The sequence below is a fragment of the Phlebotomus papatasi genome, chromosome 2 (genome assembly GCF_024763615.1).
Source record: "Phlebotomus papatasi isolate M1 chromosome 2, Ppap_2.1, whole genome shotgun sequence".
In the NCBI taxonomy this organism is placed as follows: Eukaryota; Metazoa; Arthropoda; class Insecta; order Diptera; family Psychodidae; genus Phlebotomus; species Phlebotomus papatasi.
This window is the reverse complement of record NC_077223.1, coordinates 23,821,735-23,835,496: the sequence shown is the minus strand read 5'-3', so window position 1 is coordinate 23,835,496 and position 13,762 is coordinate 23,821,735. Positions and strand designations below refer to the sequence as shown.

The following is a 13,762-nucleotide window of genomic DNA, read 5'->3' as shown; positions in this document are numbered from 1 at the left end:
AAAGAAGAAAACATAAAATATAGTTAATGAGAAAAATATGATTTTCAAACATTAAATAATACTGAAATAAGCTAACTTGATTGCAAATTTTGAGTGATTTTTTAAATTTATTTTTCATTGCTCTTACTCAAAAAGAACGACGCGAGTAAATTAATGTTCTTGTTAGAAGTCAAACGGCAAGAGATATTGAAGTCAGGTCTTTGCAGACCCTCTCCCCCGCGTGCCCCAACAAAACCTTATATTTTTTGTTAGTATTTTAAAGATCAAACTGAGGAAGAATTATCGAATTTACATGTGAAAATAATGTAAAATCTTTATGAATTGAAGGACAAAAATTACAAATGTGCTTGAAGCAGATTGCCACATTTTTTTAGAAAACGGTTCTACGATATTTCTTTCATTTTCAGCGATATCCTTTGAAGGTAGTCAAAGAGAACATTTTCATCCATGTCAATAAACTCAGTGCCTGACTTTGAAAATTTTGATGATTTTTCAAAGTCTCATAACGAAATGTAAAGAAAGCAAGAACACTTCATAGCTAAAAATATTGTAGTAATAACAATAATTTGGACTGTAGATCACCGAAATCCAATCGTCCACGAACCCCTAAATCGATAATGCAATAACATCCTGCATTTGACCACTGAGGGAGGTTTAAAGTCTGAGCCGAAAGTTTTGGGAAGTATCAACGTTTTCTGAGCTGCCCTGTACCCCTAACTCACACCGCTTCCCTATAATTGAAATTACTCATCGGCAAACATTCAAAGTGAAAATAAATACAGGTATGTACTTGGTTTCAAAGATTTAATAAAAGATATAAACTGGAAGCACTTGATAATCTTTTTGAATTATATGATAGACTCTGTAAAGCAGAGGTATGCAAGAACCGTTGAAACCGAATAAACGTCAAAATAAGTTTGCTCTGGTAGCGTTTTGACCATTGACGTACATGTTTTATTTGACGTTTATTCGGCTTCAACGGTTCTTGCACGATTCTGCTGTAAAGGTTTAACACTAAACTTACCAAGACGCAGTCAGATTGACCGGTTCAAAAACTTTTTAAAATTACCACATATTTAAATGGTACAATATCACAATCAAACCTAAAGAATTTCTTAAAATATGCAAGTAGGGGAGACCGGGTTAGATTAACCACCAAATGAAATTTTTCATTACGTATAATTCGTAGAAAAAATGTTTGTATCAGGCTGATAAATATTTCATTGAATAGGAAGGAAAATATTTTCTTCGAATAAATAATGGTTTCTTCAATATTCCTTTTAACGCAAACTATAATATGTCACTGTCTAATTCTATCCGTGGCTAATTCTGCCCCGGTTTCCCCTAATATATTTCTCTGTGTTTAAATTTTAATTTTCTTTTCTCCTCCAAGAAAAATTTGTTGAGAATCCTACGACCAAAAACGTTAGGTAAGTTTAATGTTAAATAGCCTAAACATTTTTAAAAAGTATTTCAAGTAAGGCTTGCAAAAATTATCCTAGATTTGGGTGTTTTTCTAAACTTAATAATTATCCACAAGATTTTTTGTCAGAAAACGATTCCGAAAACCAAAAAACATGCAATATACTGTTAAAACACATAAAATATTTTCAATTTTAAGGTTTTTCAAAATCATTTTGTGACATTGTAAAGTTTTTGCGAGGAGGCTATAAGTAAAGACAGAGGCCACAAGTAATGTCGCCACCCTATGTAGGAATTCTGCAGCTGTACGCTTTCTGTAGAGATTGATAAATTGTGACTCTAAAAAGACCATTCTGAAAAAAAAATCTACAATATTCTTACAAGATTTTACAAGAATCCCTATTATTATTATTAATCGTATCGAGATATTCTATTACAAGGTAATAACTTTTACAATGTTAATTCGCGTGGTGGAAGAATCTCCTAAGTTCATTGTAGACTGCCCAGGAGCGCCTTTCCATGGTGTGAACGCTTCTTCCATGCTCCCGGAGTTTTGCCTATTGCGCCACTGAGATCCCTACAAGAATTCTTATGGCGTCTGGAGACAGGGGTAACCAAACATCTTGTTGCTTTTTTATGCAGGATAACAAGTTTTTAAAATATTTTTACAAGAGCGATTTTTTTCTGAGTATAATCAATATTTCAAAAGTATTGTGTTCCCTCATTGGCTATAGCTTGAAAAAAATCAAAGTTTTATTCAATAAGGGTATGCGTAGAGTGTTGAGTCAATATTCTTGATTGGGACCTGCTTCTCCATCAAGATGAATAAAAACAAATAATCAAGGACCGAAATTTCAGTATAATAAAACAAATTAAAAATCAGCATTAACTCTTTAACGAGGAGACACTTTTCACGGACCGAAAATCAAAAATAAAAAATTAACCGATAAACAAAATCAATGAAACGTCTTATATCTGATTTTGGAAAATCCAACAGAGTCTGATTCGATGCATTTTTTACCTCTACGAGCGATAGGGACAAAATAGCTTGAAAGTTTAAGTAATTTTTGCTGACTATACCAATGAATAATAATTTTCAAACTAATGAAAAATATTATGTATGAGTACTGTAGTTTCTTTTACCAAAACGGTTTTGCTTAAAAAAATTGGAAGTATAAAAAATAATTAAAATCATTTTTCAATATGAGAATTTAAAAATTTGTCATTTTTAAATTTAAATATTTACTACATAGCAAATATCTGGATACTTGCAAAAAATATCCTAGATTTATTCAACCTTTTACTTTGTAATTACGTTCAAACATAAGAAAAAAATAACTTTAGGTAGTCAGGACAAAGTATTTTCTTTATGTGACACCGGTGTTCCAATCGTCCTTGAAGGGTTAAAACTGAAATTCAATTTTCAAACACGATCTGAAAAATTATTAGAAAATTTTCCTAAAAAAAAGGAAAAAAAATGAAATTACCAAAGGGGACTATCAAGTTTAGAGTTTTGTTTTAAATAATTTCAACACAATTTTGTCCAATTCAAACATTTATTTTTTTCTTTTTTTCTCGTATGTATTTATGTTACTCTTCATTCTTCACTTACTTATTTTTTTTCCACAATCTCATCATCAATTTCTGATTTCATACTCTATTAGATGTTTTTTTTTTGGTTGTTTGTTTCATACTTACATAAAAACATGATAGAGATATTTTCTAAAATGCATTTATACCCATTCACCATTTTAACGAGAATCAAATCTTAGTGATGTCATCAGCTCTCTTTAAAAAATATTATTATCTAAAAGTATTGCCTTTAAATGGTCTTCATAACTAATGACATTCTATTTGGTATTTTTTTTTAATATATTTCTCCCTACAATTCCATTCATTGTTACCACATTAAAATACTTTTCTTTTTTGCAATATAGATATTGAGAAATCTTTTTCACCTAATTCTTTTTTTTTGGTTAAATACATATAATCAGATTGATTTACCACTTTTTTTTAACTTACATATGCTATAATGTTTTTTTTTTATATCTCTAATATATAATTAGAAAGATTTTTATAGAGGTTCTTCTGTTCTTTCACCATAAACTTTTATTTACTTTTGTTTATGTCAATAATTTGTATTTTTACATGAGGTACAAGATATATTACTCTGTATTAGTTTCAATTTATTATATTTACTATGAGAGTTCAAACGTTTATTAAATCCATTTAAGTTCCTTGTTTGTGTTGCATTTTTTTATTTTGAGAAATTCTTTTCTAATTTCAAATTCACGCCTTTTCCATGACATCATTCATCATTTTCTTTAGTGGAAGTTACAATGTGAGTTAGAATTATCTTGTTCTCTTACCATTTTCTCTACACGTTCAAATATATTAACTGTACAAAATAATTTACAACACTTTAATCAGTTTTAAATTCTTCTTAAGTTGTTTTTTACACATTTTTTTTTTGTCTTAGAATACTTGTTTTTTCCTCTACGTGATACCACATTTTTAACTCACATCAATATTAAATATCTTTTTTATTAATGAACTTTTTTTGTATTTCATTTTCGATCTTTTTTCTTGCATTTATCTTTTGGAAATTTTCATTCCAATTCTAAAATTAAATTGCACTGTTTTTTTTTTATTATTTTTCATATAACGTTAAAAACAATAGTAAATTCTTCAGACAAATGCCATTCTTTTGTCAACCAAAAGAGTTAAATAATAAAACAACGGGAAAATATTGCAGTCTTTTGAGTCACCCACATAAATAGGTAGAAGAAAAGGAATTTTCTGAGAGAGATGGAAAAAGGAACAAGAGTAGAAAATTGGTTCCACAGAAGATTTCTCTTCCACATTAATGGATGGTTGGATAATGAAGCAAAAAACAGTATAAAAAAAAGACGGGAGAGGATCCTGAAAAGCGTGCCCAAAAAATACATAAAATATGATATCACACAATGGAACACAGAAGAACCTTTTTGAATATTTTCTTCAGCATTGGTTCTCACTTAATATCTCTGCAAAGGACTGTCGAAAGCTACCCTTTCCTCTAATATTCAAAGAGCTAAATGCCCAGAATTGCATATAAATCTCTTTAAAAAAAAAACAATATTAAAAAGGTTTTGAATTATAATTTGTTAAAAAAAATATTGCACTTCTTAGAAAAGATCACTATTCTATCAGTGATTAATTGTTTATTTTCTTTCCAAACAAAAAAGAAAAACAATTAAAATTCATATGAAGCGGAGAATTTCCATTAGAGTGCATAGGGGGAGATAGGGCTACTTCGAGCTGTGGGGCTATGTTGATATAGGTACGACGTACGACATTTTCGCATATTTCTAAAGAAAACTGTGCTTTGGTAATGCAATTTTGCTCAACGAAAAAATTGTGGAATTACTCCTTTAAGGACGATTGGGTCACCTGTGACCCATAGAGGAAATAATTTTTCCTGACTACCTAAAATTATTCCTTTCTACACGAAGTAGAAAGATGTAGGAATCTAGGATATTTTTTGCAAATCTCCAGCTATTTGCTAATATACAAAATATTTGAGCTCAAAAAAAAAACGAATTTTCACGTTGGTACTTGAATTTTAATATTTCTAATTTTTTTTAAGCAAAAACCTCTTATGACTAGAAACTATAATAACTATACATAATATTTCTCAACAAAGTAAAAAATTATAGTTTATTGGTATTTTCAGGAAAGCTTCATAATTTTCATGGGTCATATATGACCCAATCGTCCAGAAAGGTAAAAAAACACCGAATCTGCTACTAGTGGATTTTCCAAGATTTGAGGTTAGAATGTTACATGTTTTTGTTTATGTGTGCGCAAAATAGTTAATTATTCGCGTGATATTGTGTGATATATCAATTAGCTAAGATTTCCCAGTGCAATACTGACTAAAGAAGGTATAATATTTTGATAATTTATAAGATACTTCTGCGTATATGTTGTAAATTCATAACTTTTTACTCTTGTAGATGACTTCAAAAATGGAGAAAAAAATTCATGATCAATGAACCCGAAATCATCCACATATTATGCCCGGAAGATAGCAATGATGCCAGCAATCTTGTCCTGAACGAAAGCGACATAATATATTTGGAACAAGACGTGGATGAAATGGACTTTGAAGTCTTCATCGAGAACGCATCAACTCCGGAAAAACTCCCGGATCCACAGCAATGTGCAACTGTACGACTGAAATTCCGAGAGACAAACAACATAGCACCTACCCATTACCATCAAACATGTTTCGAAGAAAACTGAGGTGCACATGGTGCTATCAGAAAAAAGGTTTATAATACCAATTGTATTTGTGAGGCATACGGCATTTATCTCTGTGTTAACTTACCAGTATGCGAAATTTGTTTCGATGAATATCATAATGACCAGCGCACAATAACTTTTGTTTGTAAACGTGTTTTCAAAATTTCCCATGAGAATGAGCGAGATGACTAGATCTAGATCTCACTCGCTCTCATTGAAATGTCAAAAACATGTTTACTAAATGAAAGTTATTCTGCGTTGGGCATAAAAATTAAAAATGAAGCAAACAATAATACATTTTTTCATAAAAATTATTGTTTTTGTGTACCAGTCTTTAAGATTCTTTGAGACCAAATATTGAATGAGATTGTTTAAAATTAAGTTTTGATCGTTTTAATTTTTACTCGTACTCTAAATTTCTTTTTATTATTACAAATATATTCAAGTTATTTATCCTTTAAAAATAACAGAGCAAACGACTAAACTAGTCGTCTGAAAAATTTTGTGCTTTTTTACCTTTATGGACGATTGGGTCATATATGACCCATAGTTTTCCAGGACTCCTAGGGATGTAAATTTTCTTTTTAACCACACACAGAAAAATGGAAAATTCTTAAACAGAAACACCCAGGAATTTAATTTCAAATCCCATCCAATGAATGCCAATGTCCTAATTCTAAATCCTTGATCATTTAGTTTTCGTTGCAATTTGCAAATCTGTAGACATTTTTCATTTTCCAGCTAATGCTGAACTTAAGTTCCCGATCTCTTAAATTGAAAGAGCTAAGGATTCTAGCCCATTTCTTTCGCTCAGAGCTTCTAAACTTAAGCGCCACGGGGATTCACGTCCAATTCAAGTTCCCAGGATCTTATATATTCTTAAATTTAGAGTCAAAATTTTTCTGTGTGCATAAATCTCTTATTTAGGCTAAAATATCGAAGGAAATTTGATTTCATTGAATTTCGCTCAGTGGAAAGCTTCTCGTCCTTAAAGGGTTAAATAAAATATGGGAAAAATCGTAACCACAGCTCAAAGTATCACCACCTTCCCCCTAGTGATTGAGGAACTTAAGTTTAAATTGAAAATCTTTATAAAACAAATATTAATTTTGTAAGTGAAGCCAATCTTGAAACACTTGCCACGGATGATGAGGGATCAGCCGAAGCGGCTGTATCAGTTACAGCATTTTTATGGCATTTTCTGGTAAGGTCATGAGGTGTTGCTGCTCCTGTCAATGCCTCTCCAAGAGCTCCTTGGACTCGTGATGATTGAAAGATTGGGCTGGTGGTGGTGTCTTGGCAGCAGTGTCGTCTGTGGGCGGCGGCGGTGGTGGTGGAGGTGGGAGCAAATTGAGCATTGTAAGCGGTAGACCGGTAAAAGCAGAAAAGTCAGGATAGAACCCCGGAGAGAAGGAGCCAAACATAAGATTGGGATGTGAGGCAGCTGCGGCAGCAGCAGCCGCTGCCGCCAGTTCAGGATCCGTTGGCAGAGGTGAAGAACTTCTCGGCGGTGGAGGTATTTTGAGCAGAGTACCATTGGATGATCCCCCGCCGGCATCTTTTGTACCACCGGCATTTGATTCACCCCTCTCAGATTGACTATTGGCATTTTGATTGGCTTTCTTGGAGCTGTTATTGTTGTTCCCACAGATTCCCATTGTTAGCAACTCAATAGGTGGCCCACTAATGCAGTCCTTTCGAAGCTTCTCCAACTTCAAACTCTTACCGTACTTACCACGAACGTACATCAGGAGCGAGTTGTATGGTATACCAAAGATCCTAGATGCCTGGCTTGTTGTCATCTTCTTGTTCCACACGTGCTGCAGTGCCTCTGTGAGTTCAGCATTGGTCCATGATCTCGGAGGGCCACCTCGAGGTGCTGAATGTTGACCTTTGGGTCGAGCTACTGCTCAGACGCAAATTCCACAGCGGAAATGCAAAAGAGAGAAAGAAGGAGAATTTCTTTAGAATCACTTTTACCGACGGCACAAAATTTATGACCATTTTATTCAACACTTTCTCCTCTCATTTAACCCCTAACAAAGACATTCTATCGATTATAATTAAATAAAATATTCTCATAGTGCATTTTTCGTCCTTGTAAGGGATTCCCAAAACCTACTACTCTAGAGCCTTATTACAAAACTAACAACACTCTCTCTCTTGTACAAACTGCAATTAAAGCATTTTCACATGATGTTACAAACGATGTGATAACTAGTGAACTTGAGTCAGCGATGCCGTCGCAAGCGGTGTTTAAGATTTCTTTTAGACCATCAGTATATCTTCATGCAACACAAGGACATTCACACTCTCCTTTTTTCCTTTTATATCACTTTTAATGAAGTTGTTAATTTGGACAGAAATGGAGCAAGAATTATGATAATTTTCATTAATTCTTCTTTACTGTCTAAGAAGTTTTTAAATCAGCGTCTTAATTGCAAAAAAATAAATGTAGGAGTTTTTCACCGAGAAAGCTATACGAAATACATTGAAAAATAATTAAAAGAATTGATGAGTTTTTGAGAAAGTTAAAAGTCTCATTATTTTTCTTAACTTTCCAATGGGATTGTTATAATATGTATATATTTAAGGACTTTCTCATAGAATGTTATTCTTTGTCTTGTATCGAAACATTAAAACGACATAAGAGACTGCCCTCATGGCCCTCAGTGAATTATAAATTCGTTTAAACAATTGATACATAAATTTTAATATTTGTCATTGAACCATTCAAAGACCGGTGGATCACAAATGAATAGAGAAAAACTATTCTTCTGATTGCCGAATGAACACCTCTTCGACAGGGAACCCCTATTGACACTTTTGTCAAAATCTTGATTTTTATTAAAAGTATCTAATAAAATGTAAGTAATATGGCGTTTTTTCATTAATTAACGTTTTTCGATAAAGATAAATGTTCAAATTTCGTATTCCAAATGGTACAGAGTAGGGTGATGTCACCTAGCTATTTTTTTTTAATTTACGAAAGCCCGTAATAAAACAAATCAAAATGTGATACTATCCCATACCTGGTGCTGGTACTATTTGCCCCAGCATTTTTGAGAATAGTCACAAAATTACCTTTTAGAAATTGGCTCGATAAACGTATTTCCTTACAAAATAGAGGAAAATTACTTTCACAAAGTTGTAGAACAGTAAATTTTCTATAAAACTGCACTAATTAGAAATTTCTGGGGCGCTAGGGTAGCTTGTAAAAAAAATATCCGTTTTGTTACTTTTTGCCCCAGTCTCCCCTACTTTTTGTCACATCCAATGCGAGACTTTGCGGTGTAATGGTTCTGTCCTGATAATTGTTTAAAGAACTTCACGAAAAAGTGGAATAAAATTGTCTAACGATCTTATGAAGATCTTGATGAGAGGAGTCAAAAAGAGCTGGGAACTTTTGCCAATCAAAAATTAGAATAAAAAATCAGTGTTTCTAAGTAGTCTGCATTGAAGCAAAGTTTCAAACATAATTTTTTAATTTTTATTATTAGTTTTTGTTTTTGAAACATTTTTCATGAGAACAACTTTATCGTGGACGTGCTTCATTTCAGTTTTTATTTTTTTTTAAATAATACATCATCAAAATTCTAAACTTTAAAATTGGAAAAGTTAAGGGGAATCTGGAGTAAAATGTGATAAATCAAAAATTTCAAAATTTCATATTCCTCAAGATAAAAGGGACCTTATGTTCAAATTTCCGCAATAGATAGCTTTCATAAATATCCTTGAACATCTAATGGTATAATGATTCTATTTCAATAAAAAAATTATGGTTGCATTCCAATTAAAAATAAACTTACTTTTTTTTTTAAAACTTTACTATTCTCAATTACTTCTACATAATCAACTTGTCCTTGTGTTAGAACACGGCGAGAGTTGGGGAAAACAGTTGTGACGGGAACCAATATAAAGAAAAGTCGATTAAGTAGAAGCTTTTGAGAACAGTAAAGTACTAAAAAAACGTGTTCATTTTCCATTAGAATAGCACCATGAACAATTTTTTTTAGCACTTTACTGTTCTCAAGTTCTTCTGCATCATTGACTTTTTTGTGTTGGTTCGTGTCCCGACTGCTTTTCCAAATCCTCGGCGTATTCTAAAGCCACCAAACACTCGTAACAGGAACCAACACAAAGAAAAGTCTATTATGCAGAAGCATTTGAGAACAGTAAAGTTCCAAAAAAAACGTGTTCATTTTTCATTGAAATAGTACCTTAATTAAGGCATTCAAGCAATAAATATGCAAATGCACTCCTCAATTCTGAGATAAATAAAGCTTAAAGTTTTGAGCTATATATTTAATGTGAACATTTAATAATTTTCATTCTGAGTTTTTTAAAGCATATCATTAGGTTTCTACGAGCTCACGCAATAAGTTTTTAGTATCATATAGGCGTTAAATGCCCTCTCAGAATCAGCTTTGAATTACAAGAAAACTCAAGGGGGTAAGCGGGTTTGAAAGCTTCAAAAAAATCGATTTTTTTATTTTCTTATTAAATATGATAATAAGTAAAGAACATTTTCTAAAAATTTCAAGTCATTCGGGGTAAAACTCTCGGAGGTAGAGCAGTTTTAGTTATGTATTCCGGCCGCGCGCGCATATTGTTGTAAAACTTTAAACACGTTTTTCTCAAAACACCTTTCAAAATCGGTTGTCAAGATATTTCGAAAACACATGAACCGAACTTTGCACACTTCTTCTAGATAGTTGGCTCGTGCTTAACATAACGGTTTTTAGAAATATTGATTTTGACGAATTTGATAGTATAAAACATGTTAAAAAGTTGCTGAAAATTATCACTTTTTTGAAAAAAGTTGTGCCAAAAATCGAAAAAAAAAGATTAAAAAATATCCTACTGTTAAGCACGAGCCACATTCATATCCTAAAAGAAAACACTAGTTTTATGGATTTAAGATGAAGCTTCTAGAAAAAAACGTGACAACGAAAAAAATGAGGGTGTTATCATACCATTTCTCAACGGCTCAATTTTGAAAATTTTCCAAAAATTTTCCGGTGAAATTATCTGCCAAGGCCTACTCTATCCGATATACGAAAACCTGAATTTATGAAATTTCATAGTTCAAAAATAAAAAATGGACAAAATTATTCTTTTTCCTATGTCAAACCTTGCTTACCCCTTAAAGAAGCTCGGAATTTTCATATCGGCCTCGTTCTTTAAAGTTTAACGCGTTTTAGCTTCAAGGATTAAACAAACGTAATGGATTAAAATTAAATATTTTAATCAGAGAATGCGAAACAGCCTTTAAAATCCCAATAAATATTTACCTCTTAAAGATCATCTCAGAATTGAGGGAATAAATTTTTAAAAATATAATATGCCTTCACTGTTAAAAATAAAAGGATCAAATTGATCCAAATGTGATCCTTTTGCAAAGGATGGATCAAATTTGGAACTTTGAATGCACATTCATTATAATAGAACATGTTAATTTGGTCCATCCTTTGCAAAATGATCAAATTTCGATCAATTTGATCCTTTTATTTTTACCAGTGTTCAGCGAATATCTCAAGAACATTTTTAATTCGATAAAAATGGATCTTTTGTCCGTTTTAAAACTTTTTGAAGAGTTTTCCCTTCACCTCAGAAATTTGTTTATCGATAATGCTAAATTTGGAGCAAAAGGTGGTATTTAGTATCCAGTTCGCCATTTCTGTATTTTCCAAAGCAGCAAAGACACTTTTCTTGCCAAAAACATATTTTTTAAATGATTTGACAAACACATTTATCTAGAGAACTGTAATCTTTGATAGAGTTATGGAGAAATAAAATTTCCTACAAAAATGTATCAACTGTATATTTATTTCAACAAATTCCTTCTCTTTAAAATAGAAGAAAGTGCGGTGTTAGACAAAGTTTTAAAGCGGTACATTTCGTTAAACTTGTTCTAATTCAATATCGCTTAGATTCCTTTTGGTTCCCAAGCTTCCCGATTTTCTGTTTCATTTCTCAAAAAAAATCAAAGATCGACTACAAAAACTTTTACGAAAATATATCATTTGCAAAGATCAATATTATTCCCATTTTGTTCAATTTGGGGAATTATTATTTTTCTTTACAACAAATTTCATTTTATTCGACAAATAAATTATTTTCACACTACAAAAATTTATAGAATTTATGAACACTTAAAACAGCAGAATGACCCATAAAATCACCAAATGATTCACTATTTATAGATCATAAATCCAGGAAGCATAACTTTGTCTAATGAGGCAGATTAGATCCGAATATCTGAGATAAATTTAAAAGTGACACGAAAAGATCTTCTCTCTTGATCTTATAACGTCAACTTTTACTGCTTTCTTCTCGAGAATAATAATAAAAAGTTCTCCACAAACATTTGTTAATGGTATGAGACATAAATTATAGAATTATCAAGGTCAATATTCCTTCTAGCATTGTAACTGTCTATTCTTTATCGCGCAAATTAATGAGCGAATGCACTTAAATCTCGTGTAAGTTCATAGATATTCTCCCCAGAAAATGGCAAGTTAAGGAATCGTGTTCTCTTTATCTTGAATAACATCAATTAATTTCAATCAAATATTACACTGTTTTAGCACGCAGAGTTTTCGTAAATGGAGCTTAATCATGCGGGAATCATGTAGAATTAAATTGCTAATTAGTACTTTAAAAGGGGACATAAATTGCTGGAGACAAGACTTACATTTTTTCTTGAGAAATTTCGGTGGATTGCTGTGGAGATTGCGTTGATCGACTGGCATTGTTGACCCATAAAGTCTTGATGATTCGGCCGCATGCTGGAACAGTCCCAGTGGAGGGGCCTCCATTCCAAAAACTAAAAGGTAGTGCAAAATAATTCAATTTAAAAAAAAATACTGCGTGTATTTGCATTTTGTATATGTATAAGTTCGGCAGGGATTTAGTTCTTAGATAAAGTAAAGGTAAAGTTCTTAGATAAAGGTAAAGCCCCATAATGTATTATTAGTATACAGGGACATGAATTAAATAAATAAATAAAAAATAAATAAAATAAATAAATATTCTAAAATGAATAAGTTAAAAAAAATTATTTAAATAATTACTAAATTTAGAACTTTGAAAGCTGTAAGACTTTTTTGTAAGGTTTAGCAAAGGGAAAATAAATAGGTTTTCATTGAACCTGCAAGCATCGTAAATGTTAATTATATTAAATATAGATAACCATCTTCGTAAATATTTAGTTATTTTGAAGATAAAAATTTAATATTTTACTGTCCAAATTTAATTTTTTACTGGCCGAATTTACTTTTCTTGATTTTACTGCTCGAACTCAAACAGAGAGCAGTTAAACATAATCTGCTTTTTTTTTCAATTTGTCACCGTCCTGGAGCATAAACGGTAAAAGATACCAGCTTCTCATCTTCGGTGACCCCCCACAAAAAACAATATCTACAGAGGTTTTTTTATTTTTCCCGTTACCCACTCCAATCCCTGAAAGGCCTGAAAGCCCATGTTTTTTGGTTTATTTTGAAAATGGCTACTACTATTTTTTTTTTAATTTTGGATATGTTTTGGAGATCATTCAGGTGAAGATTGTGTCCAAACATACCTATCATCTAAAAAACGACATCTTGAATTTTTGAAGGTCAAAGCTTAACTATTTTAGTGGGCCTATTTTTCAATCGATTTGATTGAATTTGCATTTTTTGGAAAGGTCTTAAAATTCTTAACCCGGCTGTATCGGTCACAATCTTTAATAAATCAGTAAAGTACCCATAAATGACATATCTTTTTACTATCATTTTTAATGAAAGAACGGTAAAAAATTTCTTCTTGTCTTAATATATTTTCTATCAATTAGTTCGAGCGTTAATTTTAGCATATTATAGTTGAAGCTTGAAGCTTTCGATCACAAAAGCTATCTTCTCGGACAATTGGCCTAATGTATGGATGACCAAAAAAATATATTTTAAAATATTGGATGATTGCATAAGTTCATAGGACTCCGAAATGTAAAATCAAGGATATAGTCTCCATTGATCTTAAGGGCCTTGGCAGACTTGAGGATTAGCCGAGAGAC

At 31.7% G+C, this 13,762-nt stretch overlaps 1 protein-coding gene across 2 annotated transcripts in view; it reads right to left on the bottom strand.

Annotated features, from left to right (window-relative positions):
- Positions 1-6,782: 6,782 nt before the first annotated feature.
- LOC129803166 (protein jim lovell) overlaps positions 6,783-13,762 on the bottom strand; it is a 70,465-nt gene continuing 63,485 nt past the window's right edge. For both annotated transcript variants that reach the window (XM_055849533.1, XM_055849534.1), the window contains 2 exons: positions 12,407-12,538; positions 6,783-7,615 (listed from right to left, as the gene is read on the bottom strand). In XM_055849533.1, the coding sequence (XP_055705508.1) occupies positions 6,942-7,615; positions 12,407-12,538 (806 nt within the window). In that variant the 3' untranslated portion in view covers positions 6,783-6,941. The remainder of the gene's footprint in view (positions 7,616-12,406; positions 12,539-13,762) is intronic.